The sequence below is a fragment of the Camelus ferus genome, chromosome 6 (genome assembly GCF_009834535.1).
Source record: "Camelus ferus isolate YT-003-E chromosome 6, BCGSAC_Cfer_1.0, whole genome shotgun sequence".
Taxonomy (NCBI): domain Eukaryota; kingdom Metazoa; phylum Chordata; class Mammalia; order Artiodactyla; family Camelidae; genus Camelus; species Camelus ferus.
This window is the reverse complement of record NC_045701.1, coordinates 64,694,614-64,715,153: the sequence shown is the minus strand read 5'-3', so window position 1 is coordinate 64,715,153 and position 20,540 is coordinate 64,694,614. Positions and strand designations below refer to the sequence as shown.

Genomic DNA, 20,540 nt, shown 5'->3' with positions numbered 1-20,540 from the left:
GGATGGGTTTGAGATTATATTACTATCTGTTTAATACAAACAATTATAGTAATGGGGTAATAGACTTACAAAAAAGGGTAACCACAAGCCAAAATCTTACAAGTGAGTCACAAAAACTAAATAAAATCCAAGATAATATGAAAGAAAATTACCAAACCACAAAAGGAAGAAGAAAGGAACAAAGAGGAAATACCAAATCAACTGCAAAAATAAGTTCAAAATGGCAATAAACACACATCTATAATTAATTACTGTAAATTTAATGCACTAAATGCTCCAGTCAAAAGATGCAGAGTGGCAGACTGGATAATAAAGCAAGAACCTTCAATATGCTGCATACAAGAGACCCACTTTAGGGAGAAGGAACCCTACTTCAAAATGACAACTGCACCCCAATGTTCACAGTAGCACTATTTACAATAGCCAAGACATGGAAACAGCCTAAATGTCCATCAACAGATGACTGGATAAAGAAGATGTGGTATATTTATACAATGGAATACTATTCAGCCATAAAAACCGACAATATAAAGCCATTTGCAACAACATGGATGTTCCTGGAGAATGTCATTCTAAGTGAACTAAACCAGAAAGAGAAAGAAAAATACCATATGAGATCGTTCATATGTGGAATCTAAAACAAAACAAAACAAAACAAACAAACAAAAAACAGAAACAGACTCATAGACTTAGAATACAAACTTCTGGTTGCCAAGGGGGCAGGGGGTGGGAAGGGACAGACTGAGATTTCAAAATGCGTAAGATAAACAAGATTATACTGTACAGCACAGGGAAATATATACAAGATCTTGTGGTAGCTCACAGTGGAAAAAAAAATGTGACAATGAATATATATATATGTTCATGTACAACTGAAAAATTGTGCTCTACACTGGAATTTGACACAACATTGTAAAATGAGTATAACTCAATAAAAAAAGTTTAAAAAAATAAATAAATAAAAATTTTTAAAAATTAAAAAAAAAAAAAAAAGGGAACCGGCAGCCTATTAGTGTCAAAAAGCCCAGTAGAACTTTCTATACTTTGAAGTATGAAGCCTTAACCCTCTCCCCTCTTGTTAGGTTGGTGTGTAGCTTTACTCTGGCTATTCAGAGAGTTACTCATTACTGAGCAACTCCCTTTTCTCCTGTTACTCTATCGTCAGTTAACTCGTAAGCCCCAATTATTTGAACCTAAAATGGTAGAGGAAAATACTTTTTCCCGACAGTTTTCAACCCTGGCAGCTATTAAAAATAACCGAGGGAGCTTTTTTGAAAACGCTGGGGAAAAAATTCCACATCTTCCTTCCCCTACTGCCCATTATTTATCAGGGAAGGACCCAGGCAACAGAGTTGTAAAAGCTCCCTACGTGGTTCTAGTATGTAGTCAAGGTATAGGATCCAATATTGTTCTCTCTCTCAATGCTTCTCAAGTTTTAATGTGCAAGCAAATCACCTGGGATCTTGTTAGACTCAGATTCTGAGCCTGTAGGTCTGCAGGGAGACTCACAAATCTGCATTTCTAACAAGCGCCTAGGTGACACCCCGTACTGCTGGTCTACCCACCACACTTTAACTAGTAAGGCTTTCTTTAACCAAGGTTCTTTCGCTTTTCCTTTTAAATCTTCAGAATCATTTTCACATAAAGGCAACTTATTTCCTAGGCTACACAGTTGTGACTTGATTGAAATCACTTAAAGAAGCCATTGCTACTGATCACTTGAAATTAAGCTGAAAATGTAATGGTCTAACTGAACCTGTCTCTCAAACCTGTGTCCGTCAAACTAGATCCATGGTTTAACTAAACTTTCCCACGTTTGGTTTTCCATTTAAAAACCTTCAGTGTACAAGGATATCAAGTATCTTGATGTTACAAAGGGAGAGAAACCTTCCACATAAAAGCCAGGTATGTTCTTTGATTTAAATTGAAAACATTAAGCTTTACTATCCTAAAATGCCACAAGATGGGGTTATGACTCCAAGAAAAAAACTTTGGTTTTCTATATGCTATATCTGTTTCTGTAGGTTCCTTCTATTTCTGTGTGTCTATTTTTCCTTTCTTCTCCAGTTGTGTTTTTTGCACTGTCATTCTTACTTTTTTGCTGGGTAGGAAAACAACAGGGTAATATGAAGTAAATTATGGTAGATTAACAGGCTGGAACACTATGTAGCTATTTTCAATATATTTATAAAATCTACAGAAATATGGAAAATGTTTGTCAAAACATTATTTTTTAATTACTGTTAAAGTAATCAGGCAGGGAGGCCATTATGCTGAGGTAATTCCTATAACTTAGCTGCCTACATAAGCAGACAAAAACCTATAAATGCCCTCAAGGTTAGGAAACCTAAGCCTAAGGACAACCAATCACAAATGGCCAACCAGGCTTTCCAAATACTGCAACCTTAAACTATACCCAGTCAAAGGATTTCCTCACTTTGCTTCCACCTTTTCTCTATAAAAGTCTTTCCCCTAGCTCCTGGACTGGGCTCCTACCCACTTCTGGTTTGGTGCTGCCCTATTTGGGAGCTGATTTTTTTCCTCAAATAAACTCTTAAAATTTTTTAAATGCCTCAGTTTATACTTCAACAATACAAAATGGTATGTATACTATCACTACAGTAATTTTTAAAAGTGCTTTGCAAGACAGTGATGGGAAAATAATACGTAAAACTGCAAAATCTTTACAATTTGTGTAATTTTCTTCTCTCGTTTACAAATTTTCTGTATTATATCAACTTTTCAACAATAAAAACATTAAAACAAAAGGATGCAAATGCTTGGGAAATGAAGATTTGTTTAGGTGACACGATTATGGACGTATTTTCTTTGATAAAATTTCAATTTGATGTTGGGAAAATAATAAACATATCTTATTAAAAGGACAGGTGGGGAGAGGGTAATAGCTTAGTGGTAGAGTGTATGCTTAGCATGCATGAGGTCCTGGCTTCAATTTCCACTACCTCCATTAAAAAAAAAAAAATGGACAGGTAATACAATGTTAAAGATATATATATATTATTTATAAAAGTATCAAAAAACATCAAAAACCTAGAAATAAGGCTAATGATGTACAAGACAACTGCAAAAAATTGCTCAGAGAAGACCTAAATAAATGGAGAGCTATACCAGGTTCATGGGTAGGAAGACAACATAATTAAGATGTCTAAAATAAATAAGCTACAAGGATATATTGCACAGCATGGGGAATATAGCCAATACTCTATAATAAACTATAAATGGAATATAATCTTTAAAAATTATGAATCACTATGTTGTACCCCAAAACATATATTGTAAATCAACTTTACCTCAATTAAAAAAAGAAGTCAATTCTCCCTAAATTGATTGATAGATTCAGTGCAATCCAAGAGGAACTTTTGGTGAAAATAAACGAATTCAGAATAGCTAACATAGTCTTGATGTAAAAGAAGAAAGTTGGAAGACTTAACACTATGAGAAACCAAAACCTACTGTAAGGTAAGGAGACAGGTTGATGTTGGCACAAGGAAAGACAAACAAGAACAACAGAACATAATAGTCTACAAACAGACCAATGCAAATGTAGTCACTTGATTTACAACAAAGGCACCATTGCAATCCGTGGGGAAAGGATGGTCTTTTCAACAAATGCTTCAGGAGAGAAAAAAAAAAGAGCCTTGACCCTTACCTCATATGAAGCAAAAAGTAATTCAAAATGGATCATAGGCCTAAGTATGAAAGGTAAAACAATAGAGCTTCTAAGGAAAAAAAGTAATGGAATATTTTCATGAACTTAAGACAGGCATAGTTTCTTAAGTAGAACATAAAACAGCATTAACCATAAAAAACTGATAAATTAGACTTCATTAAAATTAGACTCTGTTCATCAAAAGACATCACTAAGAGTATGAAAAGGTTAGGCATATACACCTGAAACTAAAACTGTAAATTGACTACACTTCAATAAAAAATAAGAATAAAAAAAAGGTAAGGCATAGACTGCATTTTACTGCATGGATGATAACACCTCAATAAAACACTGTTCTAAATGGACAGATAAGGAAAATTCTGCTTCTGAAAGATGAGGTAGACACATACCATTCTCCATCCTTCCCACTAAGAACAGCTAAAATCCTTGGAAATTTTATATAAAACCAACAAAAGAAGACTCTGAAAGGTGGAGAGAAGGAGGCTGCCTGGGTCAGGGACCCTGGAAGGACACAGTGATGCATTCCCTGGGTTTTCTTTTTGCCTCCTATATCACAGACTGTGTGCTGGAGAAGATAGCAATTGGGGAAACACCCTACGGAAACTTGCTCTCTCTAGCCAAAAGACAAAGTCAAGAGCAGCCTAAGAATACAAAAACTTTTAGATGATAACTACTTTACCCCAGCTAAACACTACAGAAAAAAACTGCAGCCACATCACCCCTGTCACAAAGGCCAACACAAAGGGGAACATAGACGTCCACCTGTAAAGAGGAGCTCCACCCTGATGCCGGGGTGATGTTAGAGAAGGCTGAGTAAGGAGGGGACTTTATCCCTGTTGAGTGGTAATAGCTTCCCCTAGTGACATCCTGTGGTGTCAGTGGAGAACATGTGGGCAGCCTTTCATGGCCACCCACAAGCTACAAGGAACACCTCCCACCAGGTGTCAATAGAGGCCAAGTGGGGAACTTGGACTTCTGCCTCTTCCTAGTAATGTGGTAGTGCCCTTCTTCCTCTGCTGGAGCAATGTCAGGAGGTCTGCTAGAATAGAAGATTTAAATAAGATCCAAAAATCTCATAATATTAAAAGTGCTCAGGTTTCAATAAAAAATCTTTCATCAGAAAAATCTCAGCTTGCATGAAAATAGACAATCAACAGATGCCAATACCAAGATGACATAGTTAGGATTATTTGACAAGGATTTTAAGCAGCTACCATAAAAATGTTTCAACAAGCAATTACAAACACATTTCAAACAAATGAAAAAATTGGGTCTCAGTAAAGAATAGAAAATATCAAAAAAAAAAAAAGAATAGAAAATATCAAGAAGAACTAAATGGAAATTTTAGAACTAAAAATATAATAACTAAAATTAAAATCTCAATGTATGGGCTTAATAGCAAAATGGAGAAGACACAGGAAATAATCAGTGAACTGGAAGATAGAATAGAAATCACCCAATCTGACCAACAGAGAGAGAAAAGACTGGAAAAAAAAAATGAACAGAGCTTTAGAGGGACTATAACAACAACAACAAAAATCTAACAATCGTGTCATTTGATCAGAAGGAGAGGTTAAAAAAAAAAAAGTGAAGAAATAATGGCTGAAAATTTCCCAAATTTGGCAAGACACAAGCTTACAGATTCGAGAAGGTGAGCAAACCCAAAACAGAATTAACCCAAAGAAATTCATGCTAAGATATATCATAATCAAACTTCTGGAAACTAAAGACAAAGGAAAAACCTTGAAAGCAGTGGTGAAGAAACAACACCTTACCTAAAGGGGACAAATAACTCAAATGGCAGATTTCCCATCAGAAACCATGGAGGCCAGAAGGAAGTGGCACAATATTTTCCAAGTGCTGACAGAAAACTGTCAACCCAGAATTCTATATCCAGGGAAAATATCTTCCAGGAATGAAGGGGATATCAAGACATTTTTCGAATGAAGGAAAACTAGGAGAATGTCACCAAGAGACGTACCATAAAGGAATGGGTAAAGGAAGTTTTCTGAGCAAAAAGAAAACACTAAAAGAATCTTGGAACATCAAGAGGGAAGAAAGAACAATGGAAAGAGCGAAAATAGGAGTAAACACAATAGACTTTCTCCTCTTAAGTTTTCTCAATTGTGTTTGATGGTTCAAGTGAAAATGATGCTGCCATCTGATGTGGGTCTCAATGAATGTAGAGGAAATATTAAGACAATTATAAATGAGGAAGAGTAAAGGGAGGTAAGCTTTCTCCACTTCACTTGAACTGGTAAAATGCCGATACCAGTAGCCTATGATAAGTGGTTGTGAGGTAATAGAAAATACACATATGTTGGTCTCTGCCCCTGGTTCCCGGCACACAGCTTCTAAAACCCTTTGGGATTTCCTAGGGGACAGCAGTGTCTTTTATGCTAATAAGGTGACTCCTGGATGAGCGCTGGTCACCACAAAGACCAAACCATAATTAGGAGCTTGGGATTTTCAGCCCCTACCCCCATCCCATTCTTCAGAGTGGGAAGAGTGGCTGGAAATGGATGTAATGATTGGTCATGCCTACATGATGAAGCCTCCAAAAACAGTCTGAAAGTATAGGGTTTGGAGAGCATCCAGACTGGTGAAGCCTCCACATACTGGAAGGGTGATGTACCCCAACTCCACGGGGACAGAAGCTCCTGCACTCAGGACCGTCCCATACCTCACCCTCTATATCTCTTCATCTGGCTGTTCACTATATCTTTTATCATATCCTTTATTATATAATAAACTGGTACACATAAATGTTTCCCTGAGTTCTGTGTGCTGTTCTAGCAAATAACTGAATACAAGGGAGAGGAGGTCATGGGAACCTCTAATTTGTAGTCAAGTGGGGAGCAGTCTCATGGGACCGAACCCTTAACTTGTGGGATCTAACGCTATTTCCAGGCAGTGTCAGAACTGAGTTAAATTGTAGGACTCTGAGCTGGTGTCACAGAGAATTATTGCTCTTGATGTGGGACCCTGCCCCACCCCCAACATTTGGTGCCTGAAGTGTTGTGAGTGTGGCAGCAGTGTGAGAGTAAAGGAGAAACACAGAAGACTGAGTTTTATCTAAAACAGTTTCACGTATAATGTAATATGTAGAGCAACCATTAAAAAGTCATACAAAGGGGTACACTCACACTATGTAGATAGGTCAAAATGGAATTCTAAACAAGAAAAGATGAAGTGTGTTATATCTATCATTTTTATGCAAAGTAAGCTATTTTACTGATTCATTTCATGAAACTGCAACAAGTTTTTAGAATTCTTTTTGCCGGCTTTTTAAAAACTGAGGTATAATTGGCAATATTTCTCTTTTAGAAACCCTACTGGAATTTCTTTTCACTTATATGAGCCTCTAGCTTTTCTCCACTATGGGTAAGTGGTCCTAAATAGAAGGAGGCCTCCTCTTGGTTAATACACTAGCAACAATCATTAATGCTGCATCATAAAAAAGTAAATAGAATAAAAACTTCAGTATAAGACAGTATTCTTAGAAAAGCTACTCAATCCATAAGTGTAAGCAAATACTAAACGAAGGCTCTATAGAAGATTTTTAAGAATCCAGCATGGGCCATATAGATAAAAAGTTAACTGAATTCTTTGGCTAGATTTTTTTCTTACTATTCATATTCATGGATGCTCAGTTTCCAAGAATAACTTCAATAGTTGAAATACTACCCATTTTATCAAAAGTACGTCGGATTAATCCTGTATACTGCCACCACAATGCTCAATTCTCTCAAATACATTGCCTGGTTCTTGTTGCCAGAACCCTTTGGAAAGTGTAGCAAAGACTGGCCAATTGTTCACCAAATCATTTTTCTTTCCCCACTGGGCATGATAGCCATGTTTAATAGTTCTGACCAATGGTATGTGTGTTGAAGTCTTGGCCATAAAAACCCCCCATGCATGATTCTCCATTCGTACCCCTCATTTGTTGGAGAGATACAGAGATTCCAATGGAGGGGACCCTGAGAAGACCCCAGTGGATCGTGAAGCCACTAGATGGAAGGAGCCTGGGTCTCTGAATCACCACTTGTCAGAAATCACAAGTCATCTGACCAGGAGCACCTAAGTGAAACTGTAGACAGACAATAAATAAACCTTTATTGTATTATGCCACTGACATTTTATTTTAATAGCAGTTAGTCTGCCTTGACAAATACAGAGTACATGAGTTTCTCATGCCTCCTCTCTGCTTCTCCACAACTGAATTCACTACGGAATTAGCTGTGGCACCCCCTTTAGTGACCCTGCAGAAAAGATATTAAACCTCCTCAGAGAAACTTGCCAAGTGCTAAGTCTAAGTTCTTTTCATCAGCCTGCCCTTCCTTGCTTATGTGTTCTACTGAACTTTTGAGGCTTGTGAATACTTTGAAATCCAACATTGAGAGCTAAAAAAATCACTCCTTGCTGTTTTTACACAGTCACAATCATGAGAACTTGTCACTTCATATCCCAGGTGGCATCTAAGTAAACAGCAAATACATAGATTTCAATTTCTACTGAGGTCCCAAACTGCATAAGAGATTTAAGATGATGCTGTGATCTGACAGAGCCAAGTGGTTATAAAGATTTTGGAATTATATCACCACACTATTTATCCCTAATAATTTACTATTCAAAAAATTAAGTACATTTAGGTGTCTTTTTTCTATCTATGACTCTATAGTTGTGAAACTTCTGAGCCTGCATAGGTTCTTAACTTTTTTTGTGTGCCACGGACCCTCTGTAAGTCTGGTTAAACCTAATGGACTCCTTATCATGATGTTTTAAAATGAATAAAAAAACAGGATTTCAAAGAAAACCAACTGAATTAAAATATAGTTACCAGAATAATTTTTAAATGTCTTATGGTAACATGTGTCCCTGTTGACACATTAAATAACAACATCTAGTAGTTGGTCTAATAATTACTGCAATTTTGAAGTAGTGACGAATGGAAATGACATTTTGAGATAAGAATTACTGTGAAGTGAAAATATCTGTGGTTTCTATCGGTGACAATAATCACAAGTATTGCCAATACTAATTGGTTTGTAGCCTACATTCATAATCAGAACTATCAACCATGTTTATCTCTAAATGGTTGAAATATGGATGGTTTAAAAATTTTTTTCTGTATTTTTCAAATTTTCCACAATAAGCAAACATCACTTTTATAATTATAGAAGACATCACATGATAGTCACAAGAAAAGAGGTATGTATTGCTTGGTAAGATTCAGGGCACAGAAACAAAATCGGAAAAACAAAACAATGCTTGATGAAAACCCTTTGGGGGAGAAAAAGGTAAATAAAATCCTGTTTGAAGATGGAGGAACTGAAACTGACTTTCATTAGGAGACAAAGCTGTTGAGACTTTTATGCCATTTATCTTTATACACAAAAGGATTAATTCTTCAATACATGATGCTGCCTCGGAGCTAAGGCACCATAACTCTTTTAACGGGGCCACACAGGCACTCTTGAGTCACATCTCAAGTAAAAAAAGGGAACCCACAGGCCACCATTACTCAGGAATTTAGCAATTTTATTATCCATACCTTCTGCATCTTCTCCTCTTGCTAACCTCCCAGCCAGGACTTGCCTGCCTACACAATGCTCCACGCAGTGGTTTGGGAGAGAGAAGTCTTAGGCAGTGAAATCCAAACTCCTTACCAGGCCCTACAAGACCCTCCTGGATCGGACCCCTACCTACCTCCCCAACCTCCAACTACATTTCTCCGTGTGTCTCCGACCTTTTGATCCCTCCAATAAACCAACCGTGTTCCAGCCTCGGGGGCTTTGTCTTTCCTGGTCCTGCTTCCAGCAAGTTCCTCCTCCAGAACTCCCCCAGACCAGTCTGGCTCCTTTTCCTTGCAGCTCCAGGGTCTTTCCTCAGACAGACTTTCCTGACTACCCTATTGAAAGTCACCAAGCCACCCCTGCAGGTCATATTATTGCCAACAGCACTCTGAAATTATTCCATATTCTTTCTCTTAAAAGGAAGGAAACTACTTGAAGGCAGGGACGTTGTCAGTATCGTTCACCTCTGTGCCCTCAGCACCTAAAACTACCTGGCACCGGAATGAATGAATGAGTGGAATAAATACCTGCAGACTGTCCCCTTGGGGCGTACTTTGGTTTAGAAATAGAAGTCAGTTTGTCGAGAGAACGTACTTAATTGCGGTTTTAATCTGTCCGCTGAAACGTTGGCCCTCTACCACTCTGCAGCAGGTAACCCTAGAACCCGGGCCTGGTTGTCGGCGCGGAACTGCGGCTGCGCGCGGCGCGGGGAGGGGCGTGGCCATCCCTGCTCTCGGGAAGTGGGTCCAGAGCCGGCGAGAGGACGCAGGGGGGCGCGCTAGAGCGGCGCGGCGCGGCCGGGTTGAGGGGAGCTAGCCATGGAGGACGAGCAGAGCTTCTCGGATATCTGCGGCGGCCGCCTGGCCCTGCAGCGCCGCTACTACTCCCCGTCCTGCCGGGAGTTCTGCCTCAGCTGCCCTCGGATCTCCCTGCGCTCGCTCACCGCTGTCACCTGCACCGTGTGGCTGGCGGCCTACGGACTCTTCACCCTCTGCGAGGTAAGGCCAGTCCGCCCCTTCCCTCGGTCGGGGTCGGGGGCTCGGGTTTAGAAGGGTCATTAGGGTCTTAGCGTCGAACCCAGACCTCTCGCCAGACTTGCCTACAATCCTAGGGCTTGGAGGGCGGAAACTCGCTGGTTCTGGGGGCGCCGTGCCGCTTCTAGACAGCTCTTTTCCTTACGTTTAGTGAAGTTTGTGCTCCTGTATTTTATCCCTCTCATAGATCGCTGCTCTGCTCCGTGGTTCCATCCAGCACGTATCTAGTCCTTGTACGACAGCCTAAAACTTTAACTTCCATGTGCTCCGTGTGGTACATACTCATGTAGTTCAGTTCCAAGAGTCCAGAGAACTAAGTGGGCCGTCCTCATCCATCACTCCCACTCCTCGGAGGAGTCACTGCTAACAGCACCTTATACAGCCTTCTAGAAACTCTTTGCCTCCACAGTTCACACACGCAAATGTGATAGTTCTTCCTAATCTTTTTCAAGACAGTCTAACCCCCGCCTTCTCACAGTCCCTTCCCCGACTTTAAGTGTTTTCTAAAGAATTGTGAAATTTTGGAGATGGGTGGTTTTTGTGCTGTTTCCAGGCGCATTCCTATTTTCTGAGCCTCAGTTTTCACATCTCTAAAATGGAATTTGTGTCTGCCATGCCAACTTTGCAATATTGTGAGAGTCACATGCAGTAGCTTTGTGACAGCCCTCAAATATAAGGAATCATCCTAATTGCCCTTTTCAGGATGAATTTAGTTTCATATGCAGTGCCCTGAATTGAATACATTATTCCAGGAGTGATCTGGGCAGAGCTAAGTACAGCAGGGCTATTTACTTCTATAATTTGGGTATTGTTCCCAATACTGCATCCATTAGCTTTTTTGCCATCAGAGCATATTTCACAGCGTGGTAATTTAGTATAAGTATATGCAAAATAAAGACGGCCCTAATTGTACCAAATTGTGTCTAAAAGTTTGTTCATAAGTCAGTTGAATTGGTTAACTTGCCAGGACAGTCCTTCCCACTCCACCAAAAAAGATGTAATATATAATACAGCTGTATTTCAATATTAGCCTGAACTCTGGCCATGTAGTCATTTGAGGAGGAGGGAATATATATCCGTTATTAAATGCCCACTGAGTGCCAGCTGCTTTACTGAATGCCTCATTTCAGCCTTAGAGGGAAACCAAGACTCAGAAAGAGTAATAACTTATGCATAGTGATGAAGCCTGTAAGTGGCATACCTGGGCTTCAAATCCAGGGCTGTTTGACTCTGAAACCATTTCTTTTTCACTACTATACTATAACGTCTTCTTGGGGAGGGCTTGCTGAGGCACAGTTTTTAAATAGGAGGAGTCTGTTTCTATGCCAGCTCCCTTTTGTACTTCTCTGTCTTATCCTGGTATATCCCACTTCCCCTATCAAATGCCCAGGGCTCAGAGACCTCGTCTTCCTTTAAACTCCACTGCAACACTTCTTAAGGGCTCTGTGTACCAAAACTTCTTTTGGGGGGGGGGGTTAATTAGGTTTATTTATTTACTTAATGAAGGTGCTGGGGATTGAACCCAGGGCCTTGAGCATGCACTGAACTAAACCACCCCCCCACCAAATTTCTTATCTTTCTTCCTATTCAAAACTATTAATCAGAGTAATGGATCTCAGCCAGGATAAGAAGAAATCTGATGAAGGAATTCATTAAAACGTGTGGCTTAACTTCTACCCAAGTGAATATTGAATTATTAGAATTTCAGAAAGAAAAATGAAGCGTAAAAAATGCAGGTAATGAAGTTTTGGGTGGGGATTACTTTACTAAAAAGCTGATATGGGTTAAATCCCCTAAGTATATATTGTTCTTCATCCCTTCTTTCCTGCCAGTTTTTGAATTCACAGTTCTATTAGAATTCTAGGGGTTTTTTTCCCTTCCTTATTCCAACCTGGAATGTTCTTCCCCCCTTCCTTTTCACAGCTAAATATATCTCGTAATAACCACCACCTCCTCTGCACCAATTAAATCCTGCTTCCTTTTAAGTCTTCATGGGATATTCCTGTGTGCTTTAATCTATCTCTTGCTTTCTCTATCTCTTTTAATGCTTTCTTAGTCAATTCTGGTCGGTATCATAGTGTTCTCCAAAAATATTTTATGTCTATTAATCTTGCCTCTAATAAATCTGTAAGGGCCAGTACTGAGTTTTAGCTCTCTCCACTCTTCCATAATGCTTATTCAGTTCACACTATGTACAAGACACTGTACTAGATACTAGACATTTAATTAACTCAAAAGTAGATATTTCTGAATCATCAGAGACCCAGTGCATAGATTTCTCCATCCTCCATCCTCCATTTGTTAATCAACAATTACCTAGCACAGAGGTCAGGAAACTTTTTCTTTGAAAGGCCAAATAGTAAATATTTTAGGCTTTACAGTTCTCTGCCTCATATTCTTCTGTTTCTTTTTCCTTCTTTTTTCTCTTTAACAACCCTTTAAAGAAATTGATACAACATTGTAAACTGACTATACTTCAATAAAAATATATTTTTAAAAAAACCCCAACCCTTTAAAAAATGTAAAAACCATTCTTAACTCAAGGTGGATCAGACAGAAATGGATCACAGATCCAAATAGTTTGCAGACCCCTGATCTAACACTTAACTATGTGTTATGTAGAAAGAAGTAGAAAGGTACTTTCAAGGAAAACCAGAGCTGGTCAGTAGGGTGGTAAGAACAGATTTTGTTCAGAAACTTTTGCAGTGGGAGAAGAGAAACCTCAGTATCGAATTAGGCTCAGTTCTGAATACAGCAGGGACCAGTGGGAATTTAAAGCCAGAAATTGGTGTGTGTTTGTGTGGGTAGGGTGCAGTCAGTGGATGGAAAATTACTAAAAGGAAACATCAGGAGTAAAGAGGGATTCTGGGTAAGCTGATTTGACAGATTTCTTGCTGAAGGTACTCCAGGATGATCAGATTAAAGGGTGAGGGTCCTCTCTAAACTTGTAGCAAAGATCCTTGTTACAGCTTGTTGGACAATGCAGGCCCAATGAAGATGGACAGCAAGGTCCAGCGCTTAGAAGACTTTGACTAAAGTTAGGCCAAAGAGGGTGTCTTGTCAATAACAGAGATTAATAGAACACTTCATGCCCTCAAGGAATAACAGTCAAAAATTACTGAATTTCTTTTGATTCTAGGTCATCAATGATTTGTTTTGTGTGTGCCATCCTTCTAAATAATAGCTTTTGGGGGGAAAAAAAAGAGAAAACATGCCAGAAAATGAAAGAAACATACCTCAATAGAAAAACACATTTCAGCTTTAGAAACATTAAAAGGTTGTAAACTTGAATCAAACAAATAAATACCATTTGGGGGCCCTTAACTGATGAGTTAGTCATTTCAGCTAGTCAGCCTTAACACATCAGTCATTCACAACCCAAAACAACTAAAAGAGCCCTAAATGGAAAGATCTCTATTATTTAACAAAACAAGGAGTGAGGATGAAGGAGAGCTCTAGAGTGTGTAAGAGGCTCGGTTGATTTTGGCTTTTTCATCTTTCTGCTCTTCCATCCTTGGTGGACTGTACTTGTCCTCAGCCTAGCTCTCCACATGGCTTGGCGGAGGCCTTAGTAGTTCCGCATCAAAACCTCAGCATGAAGGGATCTTCTCTTCCTAAGATCTCTTTCTAAGATGAACTTCGTTTTCCAGAAACCCCTCTAGAAGGCCTTCCCTCACATCTCATTGGCTAGAGTTGTGTCATGTGTCCATTTCTAAACCAGTCATTGGCAGGAGTGGGAACCAGTCATGATCCACTCCAACTTCTATAAGGAAGGAGGAGTGGCTGTTGAGTGTTATCTGCCTCACTGTGCTAAGCATTTTCTTACTATTCAGTCTGTGACTTTGCTATATATTTTATTGATGGAGTCTGAGAAAAGGTCTGAGTCCTTAAGTTGCCGTTTTGGAAGGGAAAATCTAAGAATGGTGTGATGGTGGAGATTTTGCTGATGGAGGTTCTCCTCCCTAGACCTATCCATTTGTTGTCTGGATGTATTTCATCACTCACTTTCATAGCACTGCAGAGCCCAAATAAAAGTAGTTTCCTCTTCCTCCATGTATGTTCCTCCCATCTGTTCAACTCACAGCCGAATGAAGGCTTTGGAAGAAAGCCTAGAGTTGACTTATTAAACGGCAGAGATATATGTGGAGGACCACTTGGTAATCTTACTGCCTGTATCTGGCTCTCTCTTCAGAACAGCATGGTCCTCTCTGCTGCCATCTTCATCACCCTCTTAGGCCTGCTTGGTTACCTCCATTTTGTGAAGATTGATCAGGAGACTCTGTTAATCATTGATTCCCTTGGCATCCAGATGACCTCATCCTATGCGTCAGGCAAAGAAAGCACCACTTTCATTGAGATGGGCAAGGTGAAGGATGTTGTCATTAATGAGGCTATTTATATGGTAAGTGTTTAAGTAGTAAAGGTAGGGTATGGGGTATGCCTGGATCTAAATTGAGTCTTAATACCTAAAGTAACTGATGCCACAGAATTAAACTTAAGGACTCTCTGTTCTAGTACTTACAGTGTTTTCTTTTTGGCTGGCATGTCTATAAACCATAAAAAGTGAAAGTTGCATTAAAAACATAGGTCTTTTATTTTTAAAGAGACAGCAGTTTTTCATGGATAGGGTTGTCATTTTGTCTTTTTTCAATTAAAGAATGAGAATATACCTCTCCCTCATTTCAAAACTATCAAGTGTTATCTCATTTATGAAAAAGTTTTGAGCCTTCCTTCCCTTGAAGAAAAAGGAAACTGAATTTCACTTAGATCTCTATTTGGTTTACTTTCTCACAGCAGAAGGTGATTTACTACCTCTGCATTTTATTGAAGGATCCAGTGGAACCACATGGAATATCCCAAGTAGTGCCTCTCTTCCAGGTGAGCACAGAATACTTTTCTTAAATTCCTTCCCCAAAGAAAACCTCCACCTTTCCCCTCCTCTCTGCACATCCACTGCTCCTTATGTCCAGTGGGAATAAAACTTCTGTTGTCAGGAGTATTTGAGGATTCTTGAGGGCTATTTTTAGTGAGAGTTTAGTTATTTCAGAAGTTCCCTTCTGAGGCAAATAAGGCTTTCAGAAATATTATGAATTTATGCAAATTTTAGGAAGAAAAATAAACATATGGCAACTACTACCTATACACCATCATTCATTGACTTAGATTCTGTCAATCTACCAATGTGGGACTTTACATAGATGTTATTGATTTGCACATACTGTTACGCACTATTTTGTGTCTTGCTTTTTAAATTTGCATATTTTCATGCATCTGCAAAGGCCATTATACTTATTATTTTAAATAATTATGTCATCATGTCGAGTATCAGCTTATTTAGCCACTCTTGCTAGCTTTTAAAATTATGTCCAAGTTATTTTTTGTTTTGCTCTTACAAAAAAAAGAAACCACTTATACAAACAAGATCATAATAAATTATTTTATAGGCATATAAAGTATTTATGCAGTTAACTCTGCCTCACTACCCTTTTTCACAAAGGATTTAAGGCAGCTAAGCTAAAATTCTTTTACATTCTAGTTTAAAATTATTTTATTAAAGCTTATGGATAGTTTCATAGATTTTAACAGTGTTTGAGATTCGGCTCCAGAGATTGGGCAACTTTACCATACTTCTGGGAATTTGTACTTGCTTTTCTATAGTCTTGGCTAACAGTGGGTTTGGCTAGTTTTTAGCTCAGTATGTAGGTAAAGGAGTTTAGAGTTATTATATTTCTGTATCTTTTTAAATGACAGAGACTTCTCATATTTCCTTGTATTACCTATCAGGATTTTCTCTTGTTTTTAACTGTCTATCTCCTCTGCTAGTCAAGTAGAATCTAGATACTTATTCCTCTTGCCTGCTCTTAGGTGGAGGTCGTGAAACTTAGACAGATTAAAAACTGTCTTTTGAGCTCCTGCTTCCCCCAGTTCACAGCCAGGCTGTGGGCCTGGTGAGAGACTCCTCCCAGCATGATGCTACGAGGCCTGAACTTCTGCCTCCCTGAGCCCACAGCGGTGCCATTGAGACCCCCGGATGTGGGTGGGAGTTGAGGCTGCACATGGGTGCAGCACCACTAAGCACTGTCTTACGTTCACCTTGACTCTGCACTTCTCCTCTTTGGAATTCAGAGTGCCAAGCCCCGGCTGGACTGCTTGATTGAAGTGTACAAGAGCTGCCAGGAGATCCTGGCACACCAGAAAGCACCCTCCACAAGCCTGTGAGTCCCAGCACTCAGAAGACCAGTGTTGTCTTCCAGGGGAGGTGACTGCGAAGCCACGTGGCTGGTTTGTTTTCTGTGTTCTAACCCATCACGTGCACACAGTCCGAGGAACCAGTATGGATGCAGTGGATCTCCGAGTCATGGAGCAGGTGACTGGAAACCTAACTTACTGTGTGATGTTGAGCAAAGTATTTACGTGTACTTAATGTTCCCCTTGTAGGGTTTTGTTTACTTTGCCAACTGAGGAGAGACCTTGAAACAGTACGTCAGAAGTAATGTTGACAAAGAGCACCGTGTGAAATCCCTAAGCACATTCAGGTTTACTTTTTGTTGAAATTTGTGGAGCAAGAATGGGAAACTGACATCAGATCTCGTGAGAAAGATAATTTCCAACTGCACAGTACCCCTGTGTAAAAGTTAAGGGAAAAAAGCAAGCCCTTCAGGTACTGGTTAGTAGGAAGAAATGTCTTACAAAAGGGTAGTCTCTGTCCACCTTGCTCCTGTGTTCTGTAAAGGGTTAATTTATGATGATTCTCTTAATAAACAGATCTCCTTCTAAAACATACACAATAATTTCTTGGTTCAGACAGCTGCTTTTTATGGACAAACATGATCGTGGCATTTCAGTCGTGGGTGTCAAGCACATTAATAAATACTCTTGTTAACTCAGCATTGTCTACGGCTTCAGAAACTTCTTTTGCCAAGAGGGATGAGATGAAAGGCCAGACAGAAATTTGACTTTGGTTTCCAGATACATTACAGAGGAATAAACATGCATAGTATAGAAGCCTTTGCTTATAAGGCAGTTTCTTCTGTGTAAAGTTAATAAACTAAGGAAGGATTCCTGGAGGGTTGGGAAGAAGACAGGGTGCAGGAAATAGCTTGACCCCCAAATTCAATACAAACATAGCTCTGTTCTTGCTTACATTTTCTTTGGGGTCTTTTTTTTTTTAAACTCCCAGGTAGGTGATAAATCCTTATTTGCCTTAGAGACACTCAAGATATTATAAAGCCAAAGCTGTAATTTCTGCCTTTTACACCAGCCCTGGAGGGTTTATTCTGGAGCCTGTGGGACACGTGACGTGTGACTTGTTCAAGGTAGAAATGTCTCAGCTACATCCCAAATCCTGAGAGAAAGGCAGGAACAGAAACGGGAGACAGCTGTAAAATTGCCAGCCTGGCAAAGTCAAGTTCATTTAGAAGAGGGAGACACTCTGATGTGCTTTTTTTTTAAAAATCATGCTTGTCAGTTTAAAGGGCGAGAGAGGGGAAGCTTACAGCAGCTGAGGTGTTCAGAAAAACTAATTCCAGCCTCACAGTTTTTGCAGTGTGCAACATACACACACTTTGTTGGGGTTAAAGGCTTGGTGCCTGAATGCTCCTGCCAAACCCATACAGTTGGCTCAGCACTTTCTTGACAAATGGTAAGACTGCCTTAGAGCTATGAAATAAAAACTCAGTTTCTCCAGTGTTGTAAAAATCAGAGTATGAATGAACTCTTTCGTCTTTTTTTTTTTTTTCCTGTTGAGGGGAGTGGAGACAAAGATCATCTCTGCCCTCAACAGAAGGTCTTATTTGGTTTTGGAGGATATTGGTATCATCAGGAAGGCAAAAGGTAAAAGTTTCCATTTCTTCCACCTGATGCTCTTAAGCTAGGACAGAAATCACATGTGTGCTCGGCCCTCAAAATAATTCCCAGTGCAAGTTTGCCAGAAGTCTTGAGGAGCAAATCCAGACCCACAGTAGGGGTCTTCTGTTTCTGACTCATCTTTGGTGGCCTCACGGAGCAGCAAAAAGCAGAGTGCATTTGCTTGGTCTTTAAAGAAAAGGAAGCAAGTGACAACCACCTTGTCCCACAGTAGTAAGCACAGCCTTCACTGAGCCCTGTTCAGTCATTAAAATGAGACAGGGGTCAGGTTGGACCTACCCCCTGCCCTTATACTCAGTTGGAGTAACAGTCCAGTGTGAGGAGAACAGCTTAGTCTCAGCCGAGACGGCGCCTTGTCCTGCAAAGACAAGTGCTGCCCACAGAGGGCGCCGCCGATGCCTGCTCATGTGCAGCAGGGGATGGGCAAAGGAAGTCTACTGCTTTTCCTCCAGCCCTACCGAAAGCAGCTTTCCCATGTGGGAAAGGAAGTCCAGTTTTAGTGAGTTCTTGGCTTTTGTCAGAGTTCAGGTGAATTGGAAATTTTAGTTCTCTCCTGTTCGGGGATGTTGGGAAAACTTCAAGTATAAATCCCCACATAAGTACCATATACAATATAAAAAAATTAGTCTCCCTGAGAGGATCAGTGCAGAAAACGCTGACTTACAGCACTGATGCCCTCAGTAACCAGTAACAGTGGGCCGTCCCTGTCTGTGTGGAGAATCAGGCGGCATCCAGAGCTCAGTATTCTTGTGAAAAAAAGAGTGGTCTGGATCATTAAAGGTTAGCCCTGAAGCACTGTAAGGCACCGAGACAGTAAAGGCTTCGTGGACACTGAAACACACATTTCACAGGGCAAACTGGGGCGGGTTAGACCCATCACAGTAGTATCGTACCCCCGGATACATCTCTCTCATCTCAGAGGCACTAGGTGGTGGTGAGGAAGGGGGTAGGAGAAATATTCACAGCAACGTTGGCCCCTTGGCAGCACATGGAGCAGAAGTGAAGAACTGTCGTCCGTCCAGTTCCCATGGCTGGCAGGCAGCGGGCGGGTGGGTGGGTGCGTTCACCGCTGTGGAGCAGTGGTTCATGTAGCTGGCCATGATAAAGGTCACATCTGCAATCTAAGTGACAACAGAGAAAGGAACTGAACTGGCCCTGGCTTGAATCCTAGCTTTCTCACTCACGAGCTGTTGCGCTGGGTATACAACCTTCTTGGGCTTTAGCTCATCTCTTAAAATACCCACCCAGGAGAGAACGTCCTAAGGGGATCATTACTGTGAGGTTTGAACACCTAGTCAAATGGGCATCTGGAGGTCCTGAGATGCACAGGACCTCCTGAGAACAGGAGGACCAACATTCCAATCTGATCGTCTCCAAGCCAGGGGGCCTCCCCGGAAGAAGGGATCTGTACACCTGCTCCCTTGGCACAGATGGTATTGAAAGAAGGGGGAGGTTTGCCAAACTCCAACTTTAGGATTAAAACAACAGGGTTTCCAGTTACTTAGAATGAAGTCAAAAACTATACATGAGAACTTCAGTTTCAGAGTCTCTGGAATTGTTATCTTTGCCAGTCAACTCTTCCTGTGCTGAGTAGGAACAAGGCCCTGAAGGCAAAACAGGTCTTTGGACCATCTTCAAGACCACAGGGAAGGAGGGGCATGTGCAGACTGTCCCATTCTGTGACTGGTGTTGGGACAGCAGCACCCAAGGTAAGGTGAGAGCACCCCGAGGAGGAAGCTGCCCTGGCCCTGGACCGGCTGCAAAGAAGAAGGAGCAAGTGGGCGCCCGGCTCAAGCCTGCGTGGTGCTGCAGCTGGCCGAACGGAAGAAGACAACAGGAATGGTGTGGGAGGAGCCGGACCAGAGCGCGTCCCCTCCCCAGCCAGCCCCTCCACCGGCCAGCTCAGCAGTGCTGGCTGAGCTGCCACCCACCGGAGCCCTCTGGAGTACTAGCGATAGACAAGGCCAAAAGTTTCATTTGGGGCAGGGCCTTTCTAGAGCACTGTCAGAGCCCTAGTTTCCTGTCTAAGCTCCAAGCCCACCTCATCATACCCCAAAAGAGCAGAATGTTTTAGCAGCTCTCAGACCCACCTTGGGAGCAGCCATCCGGAAGATCAGCTTCTCAGTGTGTCCTTTTCCAGAGCTCTGGTCCGGAGTGGATCTAATCACAAGCATGAAGTCATCCCGGCAGCCACCAAAGGTCATCACCGAAGAGTAGGGATAAGTGATGTGCACTTGCTGCAGGAAAAGAGGCAGTTAGTTCTGGGGAAACTTTCCACCTGCCTCCTGAGCTAGGAGCCAACATCTCTGGTCTCTTTGAGACCACGAAGTGAGGACTCTGAAGTGGTCACACTTTGCAGATCTACATCTTGAA

General features: G+C 40.8%; 2 protein-coding genes across 6 annotated transcripts in view; one reads left to right on the top strand and one right to left on the bottom strand.

Annotated features, from left to right (window-relative positions):
* The first annotated feature begins 8,545 nt into the window (after positions 1-8,545).
* PIGH (phosphatidylinositol glycan anchor biosynthesis class H) lies at positions 8,546-17,188 on the top strand. 3 transcript variants are annotated; one of them, XM_032482230.1, is made up of 4 exons: positions 8,546-10,265; positions 14,494-14,703; positions 15,099-15,179; positions 16,428-17,188. In XM_032482230.1, the coding sequence occupies exons 1-4, from the start codon at positions 10,086-10,088 to the stop codon at positions 16,518-16,520; spliced, it is 564 nt and encodes a 187-aa protein (XP_032338121.1). In that variant the 5' UTR covers positions 8,546-10,085; the 3' UTR covers positions 16,521-17,188. The 3 variants fall into 3 exon arrangements, with proteins under 3 accessions (XP_032338121.1, XP_032338122.1, XP_006186507.1); XM_032482231.1 differs by having other exon boundaries at positions 8,547-10,265; positions 15,132-15,179; XM_006186445.3 differs by having other exon boundaries at positions 8,556-10,265; positions 15,096-15,179; positions 16,428-17,119.
* Positions 15,725-20,540, bottom strand: part of PLEKHH1 (pleckstrin homology, MyTH4 and FERM domain containing H1) — a 50,781-nt gene continuing 45,965 nt past the window's right edge. For all 3 annotated transcript variants that reach the window (XM_032482221.1, XM_032482222.1, XM_032482223.1), the window contains 2 exons: positions 20,258-20,404; positions 15,725-19,288 (listed from right to left, as the gene is read on the bottom strand). In XM_032482221.1, the coding sequence (XP_032338112.1) occupies positions 19,127-19,288; positions 20,258-20,404 (309 nt within the window). In that variant the 3' untranslated portion in view covers positions 15,725-19,126. The remainder of the gene's footprint in view (positions 19,289-20,257; positions 20,405-20,540) is intronic.

Excerpts from the sequence above, each read along its gene's own strand:
- PIGH (XM_006186445.3), top strand. The coding sequence starts at position 10,086 with ATGGAGGACGAGCAGAGCTTCTCGGATATCTGCGGCGGCCGCCTGGCC. Across the intron at positions 14,704-15,095 it reads TTAATGAGGCTATTTATATG|CAGAAGGTGATTTACTACCT; the intron begins GTAAGTGTTTAA and ends ACTTTCTCACAG. Across the intron at positions 15,180-16,427 it reads AAGTAGTGCCTCTCTTCCAG|AGTGCCAAGCCCCGGCTGGA; the intron begins GTGAGCACAGAA and ends TTTGGAATTCAG.